The 9,954-nt window shown below is 45.8% G+C and overlaps 1 protein-coding gene across 1 annotated transcript; it reads right to left on the bottom strand.

Annotated features, from left to right (window-relative positions):
• Positions 1–56: 56 nt before the first annotated feature.
• On the bottom strand, positions 57–9,924 carry capn3a (calpain 3a, (p94)). Its single transcript, XM_052086590.1, is given in 20 exon segments — positions 57–1,050; positions 1,172–1,230; positions 2,258–2,374; positions 2,510–2,588; positions 2,666–2,734; positions 2,866–2,930; positions 3,110–3,167; positions 3,618–3,695; positions 3,949–3,985; positions 4,761–4,969; positions 5,067–5,078; positions 5,452–5,621; positions 5,996–6,156; positions 6,643–6,720; positions 6,806–6,900; positions 6,972–7,422; positions 7,713–7,846; positions 7,971–8,089; positions 9,338–9,407; positions 9,599–9,924. Coding segments are annotated over 20 exon segments (2,340 nt in total). The 5' UTR covers positions 9,851–9,924; the 3' UTR covers positions 57–1,023.
• Between the last annotated feature and the right edge of the window lie 30 nt (positions 9,925–9,954).

Genomic DNA, 9,954 nt, shown 5'->3' with positions numbered 1-9,954 from the left:
CTATGGACAATGTCTGATTCTTTTTTTCTACTGTATATGTATACATATGTGTCAAACCCAACAAAGTATATACAACATGGAAAATATCAATTTTAAAAAAACACTTGTTAAATATCAGATCAGCTTGTAAATGGTAGGCTTGAAATATAATTGTATTACATTTTTAACATTAAGATGGCGTTTGTAGAGGTCTACTGCCCAAAACGCTTTGTGAACATTGTCAAGAGTACTTAAAACATATACTGATATATTGGTGGGGATAAAATGCTTCCAAAAATGCATTACACTCATTTGACCAAAGCCTTAAATAGCAAAATCACAACAACAAAAAAGCAGCAGTCCAACCTTTTCTAGCCGTATTCTCTTCTTCAATTACTGAGGGGAACCTAAAACTGTATGAAAAAAAAAATACTCTCACAACTTTGTCCACTGTGAGTCCTCACCTACAGGTGATGTTTTTTGTGTCTGTGTGAGGCTCTGTGAGGTATGGTGACAGACGTCAAAAGAGGTCGTTATGTGTGTGTGATGCCTGAGTGAAAAAAAAAGGTGGCAGGAAGGAAAGGGGTCTCTGTAGATGCAAATGGGGTGCACAGTGGAGGAAGAGGTGGTGGAGGAAATGATGGCAGAATGATGTGAAAGAGTGAAAAATGTAAGGGGGTGGTAAGAGGACAAAAGCACAAAGTAGATGTAAAAGGCCTGTCCGTAAACGGGGGGAACAAATGTGTATCCATGAAAGAAAATGACAAAAGAGACAGAGTGATTTCTTTGGGCGGGTTGAGGAAAAAAGAACAAAAGGTACAGGAGAGATGCAAATGGCCGGAACTGAGGAGGAAGTGTTGATGGGATGCGAGGAATGATGTCTCTGTGGTTGAATGATTTCTTGAGGCGGGTTGGGGATGGAAGTAGGACAAAACACAAAATCGATACAAATGTCCTGAATTGTGTGAGGAGGATGATGAGAAGCGCCACGGGAGGTCATGAGGTAAAGTCTTGGCAGGTCTGGTCCATGCGCGGCACTTTTCTTTAGGCGTACATGGTCAACTGGAGCCACTGCAAGGGTGACATCTGTTTATATTTGGACTTGAGCGAGTCACAACAGAGTGCAACTCGGTATGAAATCCCGTTTTTGATTTTATACACATCAAACTAGTATGTCAGGTGTTGTAATTACCTCCAGTACACTGAGTCGGATAGTACCATCGCCATCCTGATCGAACGCCTGAAACGCCCCTTAGGGGCAGGAAAAAAAGCAGACGTTTATCCAGGGGTGCCCTATACGGTAGATCGATCGCGATCTACCGGTAGTTAGCGGACTGTCCCAAGTTGATCGAGAGGGGTGTAGAGAGGGGGGGTAAAAAAACAACCCAAACATTTTTGTGTCTGTGTGCGTGTTACAAATATGATATGTTTTTGTGTTACTCCATACTGCATCCTTAGTATACTACCAGTAGCACTTTTAGAAAAATATTCAATAATATATATATATTTTTAAAGCAGGTCACCTTCAATCTACGGTTGCGCGAGACCTGCATCCCGGAAGTTGTTAACGGTCATTCGTCAGTCGGCAATTGCAGCTTGCGACCACGGCTGTTGTGCTGTCTCTTTTATTATTATTATTATTATTATTATCATATACAATTTATTTTATGTACAATTCACCGAAGGTACCGACAAAGAATGGGAATTAGGAGTGCCGGGAGAAACATTTGTAAACGGTACACGTGAGCTACAATGGTTAACACGCTGTAAAAGTGCGTCCCATGCCTCGGCATCAGGTCTCTACTAAGGTAGGCAGTGATTGCTTTTCACGGACTCGCACACTTTTGTGTCTGTTTGTTTTTCTATTTAGTTAATAACTGGGCCGTTCTGGCTATTGCTCTTCTCACATCTGATTTAGGGTGAAAGGCGGACTGCACCCTGAACTGGTCGCCAGTCAGACCCACGTTCACACCATCACTGAGTGGGAGACGATCTCACGCTGCCCGCACACAAGTCAGGCGAGTGTACCACTATCCCATGAACGACCACAGACGTTAAATGAAACCAGAAGACAACAAACTTCAACAAAATATAGCCGACTTATCAAACTCATCTGACTTCTTCACGGTGGTCGACTTTCTGAACGTATCTGACTTCCTGAATTCAGCCAACTTTCTAAACTCATCCAAGACTTCATGTTGACTTCGAAAACACGGATGATGTACTGAATATCTTCCTACATTTTGCATTCTGAATTTCCCGATGACACGGCACTTACTGAACATGGCCTCGAGGCGGACCAGGCAACTGATGAAGCTGTCGAAGTCGATGTTCATCCTCTCGTTGGCGTAGCGCATGGTGATGATGTCATACAGCTGGTTGTTGAGGCGGAAGCCTGAGCAGGACACAAGACACATGACTACACAGTGACAAGAACATTCACAACACGGTGAGTTCATGAACGTCAGCACGAGTGACGGTGAAGGCGATGGCAACCGTAAAGGCGGTGAAGGAAGATGGCTTCCAATACCTGCATCGTTAACAGCGTTCCTCATTTCGTAGCTGTTGATGCTGCCCGACTGATTGGGGTTGTAGTGCTGAAAGATTTCCTGGAAGAGAGAACATTTGCGTGCGGGAGAAAATTAAAAAGAAAAAAAATGTCGAAGGCAATTCAGCACTTCCTGACCTGCCATTGTTTGATTTTATTCCATAGATGGCGGAACTCCTGAAAGTTGAGGTGGCTTGTTCCGTCCATCTGAGTCCGGGCAGTTAAGAGTAGATATTTTTATTATCTCTCTCCCTCTAAAATAATAATAATAATAATAAAGTAAATGAGAAAGATGCGGCCAAGCTGTCGCCCTGTTTTGCACTCGATACGAAGGATACATCCATCAGAGCTATCATGCTCCTGCAGCTCTCCAGGCTGAAGCCCTCTGTACTGAAGTTCTTGTCTGGAGCACATCATAAAAACCACCACCACCATCATCATCATTTTTTTTTTTCGATCGCCTTCACAAAACCAAATGACTAGCCTAATGACTAGCGCCATCTACGTGACCCCTTTTGCCACTCGGAAGTACGCGTGACGCCACAGTGAAACGATTTAACGACACAAATGTACCATACTCACACTTGCTCATGACTCTGTTGAGAACCTTTCTCAGCTCGTTGGCCGTTACCTCCATGTCCTGCAAGACGGAAGGTCACTTGTGTCTAATGTAAAAATATTGCTTTAGCCCCCTCTTGTGGTGTGTTGGTGTTAAGATACAATGTTAAAATGAGGGGAAGAGCTTGTGACATTAAATAAAAAAATAATAATAATACATTTTATTTATAAGCGCCTTTCAAGACACCCAAGGACACTTTACAATAACAAAAAACACAAATTTAGTGTTAATAGTAACGCTCCACCCCAAGTCATGATACCAACGTAGCAGCTTTGGCTAACATCCGCTAGCTGACAGCTTTCATGCTAGCTCAGTATTGCTCGGGCTGCTATTTTGTTGAATCTCGACGGGGGTGGAAGAGATTAGTGAAGTGAGGCTACGTTCAAATCTTGCTAGCATTTTAAAAAATGTAAACTCCCCCTTGAGTACAGATTATGAGTACTTTTGCCACTTCTGGTTGTCTATACTCACGTTGCCAGCAATCTCTTGAAAAATGATCCGGAACTGCTCGTCCTCCTCGTTCTCTTCCTCCACTGAGGATGGCACGGGCTGGTGATGTTGGGATGGACGTGGAGATAAGGGGGGCCCGGACAACCGTGGTGAGACATTTGTTTTATTAAAATATAGTCATAAGATTTTTTTTTTCTATCATTCGTGCAATTATACGCCACTCTAACCTACAATGTGCAATAACAAACACACAAATGCCTCTTTGAAAATGTCAATCAAAAGTGGACATTATTACTTTTAGAAAAGGCACAAATTGGCCATAAAAGTACACACGAAAAAAAAGGAGACTCACCACGGGATGGTCGGCCTCAATCCTGTTCTCTATCTCCCTGAGAGAAGAAACGGTCACCACGATTACCAACAACAGTAATAATTACATATCACGTGGCGGACCATTGAGCCAATCAGCTCACTCGCTTGATGCCGTGCGCAAAGAGAAACAATTTGAGCCGCTGCTGCTGATATAATTAGCGGCGGGCGTTTGACGTCATACATTTTCCTTGATTGAGGAATTAACAATCCACAAATTTCTGGGAGCGACGAACTTCCCATTGCAGACGCCATTAATCGATAATTCCTTCATCCGTTATCATGCCCGTCGCTAGTTATAATCATCAGTAGGACCACGTGGCATGTGTGAGTATCCCAGTTGGAGAAAGTTGACTGCGGATTCCCATGCAGGCTCCCACAGTCCATCAGCCGACATCTGGTCTTCTGGGCCCGCGGTGTGAGAGTGGAAGGGGGTCCGGTGACAGTCGGCAGTGGTTCAGTGAAGACATTTTTGAACGTTTACCGCTGATCGCCCCAGCCGGGATTGGCTTGTCTTAAAAAAGATTCCATAACAGCCTCGAACTGGGGCCGCTTTCTTCCAGCTCTATAAATCAAATCTCCATTAAAATGGTTCGTTCTTAGCAGTGTACCTCAAAATCCCCCTCTCCCACCCCACCGACCATGACACCCCACTCACAAACCCACTTTTGTATTTGAACCACGAACATGTGGGGAGTCACTGTAATTCCATCGCTGTTAGCCGAAGTCATCCAAGACTACAAATGAGCGCCTGGCTGCCCCCCAAGAAAAACTCGTAAGATGGCGGCCACTCACTCCGACGTGTTCCTCTTTTCGGAGAAAACCCGCAGGATGAACTCGCCCTCTTGGTGGGGCTCGTACGTGGACGGCACGATGACGTACTCTCCGGGGCTCAGCCGGAAGCGCTGGGTGACCTCGCGCAGGTTGATGTACGACTTGCAGCGCGCCCTTGATGAATTGACCAGGAAGAAGTCCTTGGGCATGTGTTGCTTGTTGCCGTGCATCTGGAAGAGGGCGCGGAACATTCTGGTGGGAACCCTTCCCGAGACTTAGGAGAAGGATTCACCTCAGAGCTTGCATCCTGGGTGGGGACGGACTTACCTCCTTTGGCACCTGTGGACAGACAGAGGAGATGGTTAACAATTGGGACCTCCTTCCGCTTGGAAATGGGAGCTCCCCGGGTGCTTGGGCAGTAATTCTGAAAGTGTGGTACCTCTCGCGGCACGTAAAAAAAAAATTCAAACTGTACATTATGTTACATTGCCTTACAGTTCAATCTGTTTTTGTGGCTCCAACATGGAGGCTAATGAAATATGCTAGCTGAAGTAGAATCTAGTTTACAGCGCAGGCAAGGGCTTGGTGTTTTACGATTCTGTTAACTCGTTTAATTACTTGCCCTTTGTTGATTATCGGGTTTTGGGAATGGTATAAAGGTCTAGCCTACAATTTTAATGTGATCATCCAAAACAGAAGCCGGCTTACGAACCTCATAGATGGCAAAGCCAATGGTGAACAGATTGGCACCCGTCCTGCGCTCTTTCCGCCTGTTCTTCTGCATTAGAGCCACAACGAAGGTGCAGCCAACCTCACTGTCCTCCGGGTCATCGTCCTCTTCCAGCAAGCGAAGGCGGTACTGAGGGTTGGTCCAGAAAGTCTCTGCGGGATCGAAAACAAGAACCGTGTGGTTCAAAACCAGCCTCTGCCAGTTATCCAGATCTGAGCAGTCTAAGGGGGTTGCAATTTTAGAGCTTCGGAATGATCGTGCCCTGACTTTCACAGGGGCAGTCACAAGAAGGAGTCATGCCATATAACTTTTAACAAAATGCATGCTTTTCCTTCCGTTGAGGTTTTAATCAGCTCACAATGTGCAGCTTTTCCAGTATGCTGTCCCATGTTTTACAGGCAATGATAAACAGGGTGTGAAATTTTGCATCCGTTGTTTGGGGTCTAAGTAAATCAGGGCCATAGTTCCTTCAGCCTCGGTATGTCTGCTTGCTTTCGGATTTCGTTTCGGCGGACGTGTCTCTTACCAGGGTAGTTTCTGCAGCCTCCGGCCGAGCAGCCTCGAACCCAGCGGCCTTCGTTCACAGAGACAGTCCACTTGTGGATCTTGTCGTCCTCCAGGGCGTCGGGCGTGAGGTTGCAGATCTCGATCTTTGTGTAGTTCTTCTTGAAGTCCTCAAAGGACATCCTGGAGAAGGAGGAATACGAGATCCGGTACCGAATGGAGGGGGGTCAGGATTTTAAGGATGGTTTGGACTGATGGATGAATCAATCAGTGAATCTGCAAACCTGTCTGCTCTCAAATCTCAAGAAAATGTACATTTTTTGAAGATCTTTTATCAAGAAGAATTTCATATTTATTTCGGGAAAAGCAGTATAGTCCAGAAAATAATAGTTTTACTCATTTTTTGGGGGAAAAGAGGATTCCCTTGAAAGAAAAAAAATCTCAAAATAAATGTTACCTTTTTCCTCAAAAAAAAAGAAAAATCCAGAAAAAAATGACAAACTTTTCTTAGGAAAAAACAGCCACCCTAAAATAATTTTTCCTAGAAAGCTAGAATTTAAAAAAGCTCAAATGTTTTTTCTTTCTGGAGAAAAAAATATTCTTGAAATACATTTTCAAAGTAACTTATTTTTGTTTAGAAAATATTGATCTTGTCTAATACCACATTACCAGAACTCTCCATCCTCTGCGCTCTTGTGTTGTAGCTTCTCCTTCTCAGCCATGGCTAGTGCGGCCCACTCCTTTGAACTAAAAAGGGAACAGACGACCAAAATTTTAAAAGTACCCAATATCCCATACTGTGGACTAGAATTTCTCCGGGAGGGATCCTGACTTGTCGCTCCAGGGTCCGTTCCACTCCACCTGGCCCCAAGGGTTCCTGAGACGGACGAGGCGCACTTTGGTCTCTTTGTGCTGCGAGGGCCGACACTGCCAAAGACAAAAACATAGCATTCATTTTCCTAATCAAGCTTTTCAAGCGATTGCTGCCCGTCTTTTACCTCCTCCACCGCCGTCACAGAGTAAGCGTGACCCTTCACTAGACCCGTGGCAGTACGGGTCTCGAAGCGAGCAGGGACGAGGGACTGTGGGACGCAAACACACCCAAGTGTGTCTTTTGTTTACAACAATAATTGTGGTTAAATCGATGTTCCCAAAGTCAATTCTAACGATCAAAGAAGGAGTGATGAAAGCAAACGTACCTTCATGGCTGACTCGCTTCCTTCTACTCAAAGCATTACAAAAAAAAAATTACAAATCACGCCACAATGTGCGAAACTCACATCAATGGAGCAGCCCATGAGGGAACCTCTCTCCAGAGCCTTCTTCATGATCTTGTAGAGATCTTTGGGGGCCTCCTTCATCTCATAAAACTCGGTTACCCCACCTGTGAAGTCTTCCATGGCCTCGGTGGTGTTGCCGCCCTTAAGGGCTTCATAGGAGCCGTGCAGTCTGGACAAAGCCCCGACAATGGCCATGAGACAGCATTCGCTTCAATGATATCTGGCGCTCTCTGGCGTCGTGAATGGGTATAACGTCTAGACCCCGAATATAAGATGACCCGGACTTTTTCAGTATTGTTTCAATGCAGAAAACACCGTCTTATATTCGGGCCAATATGGTATATGGGTGGTTCAAAAAAAGTATGGTCCGGCAGAATGAGCCCCCCCCCCTCCCCAACCCTGCCAAAATATCAATCAGACTTATCGATTCAAATGATTTCAATAAATCCAGCGTCTCACTTTGCGTAGGCCTTTTCCAGCAGGGCACTCCAGAACTCGTTTCTCTCCGCTGACTTTGTGAACACCAGCTGGTTGTTTAAGGTGGGGATCCGGTCATCGATGACGACGTCCACCCAGTCGCCATAGCGCCAGAACTGTGTAAAAGAGACGATGGGAGGGGGGGGGGGGGGGCAAGATCGCCAACATCAGGGAAGTAAGATTTGTCATTTATGCAGAGACGAGATGATGAACGAGGGCCTCGGAAACTCGATGGCTGACCTGGAAGTGGAAGATTCCGGCATAGTCCTGTGTCAAACTCTGGTCTGGAGGAACCACCCGGTAGAGGAGCTTTTCGTTGAGGGTGAGGCAGGCTATGGCGGCCAGCAGCCAGCAGTCACCTGTGCGCAAAAAGGTGGGTGCAACACACTGGTGGTGGGAGGTCAGACCCGGCGAGGTCGAAACACAATCAAATTACAACCGACAGTAAATTGGACGTAAAAAATTTACGTCCAATCAGAATTCAGCTTTGACGTGTTGCCATGTCAATCTAATCTGCGCGGGGCCTTCTGAATAAGCCAAGCTCAGGCTGGCCCGAGTGACTTCAATAATAGTCGACCCCTGTTTCAGTGAAACAAAAGTAGTGCTTTACCGCCATTGTGTTGCATCTGTCGGCAATTGTGACCCTTTTGAAGGGGGATTACGGACTTTGCCTTCATGAAGCACCCGCACTAACTCAATCGTCTTTCCATGGCAACAAAATGACTCGAGAAGGCGACAAAGTGCTTCTTTGGCCCTAAATTAAGCCCATCATTTGGCTTCAACACCATTCCATGATAACAAGATGATGATGGCAAAGCACTTTTTTTGGTCTAAATGAAGCTCCTCAACTCACATCAACATAGTTCCTGAGCACCAGGTTGATGACAAAGCACTAGTTGTGTCAGAATCAAATTGCTGAACTCACTTCAACAGTTGCTTGCCACCAAGATGCCTCAAGACGGTGGCGAAACACTATTTTTGCTCAGTGAAGCTCCTCAACTCAATTCGATACAGTTCTTTTGGCACCCCGATGCTCGAAGAAAGCTGCAAATCACTACTTTTGCCACGCGATGCAATTGGAGCATGTCGTCTCCCTACTGAAGGCCCAGAAACCAAATGCACAACCCGACACGCGTCGTTGAGCTTCTCACGTTCAGTTAGTTGTTCACTGATGCAACATTTTTTTTTGGAGGCGGGCGCCGGGGGGGCTTTTCAAGCCTTCATTGACAGGCTCAACAATGAAAAGTGTTGCTGGCTGAATGCCCTTCCAAAAGAGTAACCACATGAAGCGACGCCACGCTGTCCCCCACACAAGTCAGCCGAGTGTTCCACGACACCATCAGGGACTTAAATAACCAATCTGGATATAATTTGTTTTTAACATAAACTACAAGTTCAATGGAACAAAAAAAATCCACTAATAACAATTCTGCAATAATTTCTTTGTAAAAAAGTATGAAATGCTAACTTGGTGGGCCCTGCTGAGAAGGTGCAGAAACACACGCTATGATAAAAATGCTAAGTCGTGATTGACATTTTTTTTTCCCAAATAGTTGCTTCGCAATTAAGGCTTGTGGTACATTTTTATAAGCTCCACAAAAACTCACCAAGATCCCCCTGGCAGATGTCAGTGCGACTGGCCCCGCCCACAATGAACTGCGGCTTCTCGCTAATTTCCTGCACAATGCACAAAAAATAAATGTACATTCATCCGTATTAAAAATTTAAAAAAAAACGCCTTTGCTCGAACGTCATCAACTGCAATAAACTATTAGATGCCAATGCCCATTTCACACTACACACATGTGATCGAACCCCTCCCCATCCTCCTGCCTGTCAATCATCCATCCTAAATCCCTCCCACTTACTTTGGGCCTCTTCCAAACGATGTTCTTGACCTTGTTGGACTTGTGTCCGAGCTCTTTGAAGCCCAGCGACTCAATGCTGGCCGGGAAGGAGTCGTCGTTAAAGAGGGTCCCGCGCTGGACGTACTCTTGCCGCAGGGCGACAAAGTCCTGGCCGTTGAAGCGCAGCGGCTTGTTGAGGGTGCCTTCGCCGTCGCGCCGCTCTCGTTCGCGGATGAGCCGGTCGCAGAAAAAGCCAGACGGTCTGTAGGGCATCTCGTCCCCCCCTCGCTCTCTCTCACTCACCTTCTATGGTGTGGCATGCGTGTGCGTGTGTGTGTGTGTGTGTGTGTGTGAGAGAGAGAGAAAAAGCTTGTGTT

This window comes from Hippocampus zosterae, chromosome 14 (assembly GCF_025434085.1).
Source record: "Hippocampus zosterae strain Florida chromosome 14, ASM2543408v3, whole genome shotgun sequence".
NCBI lineage: Eukaryota > Metazoa > Chordata > Actinopteri > Syngnathiformes > Syngnathidae > Hippocampus > Hippocampus zosterae.
Note: the sequence above shows the minus strand (reverse complement) of the source record. Positions and strands in the feature narration are given on the sequence as shown.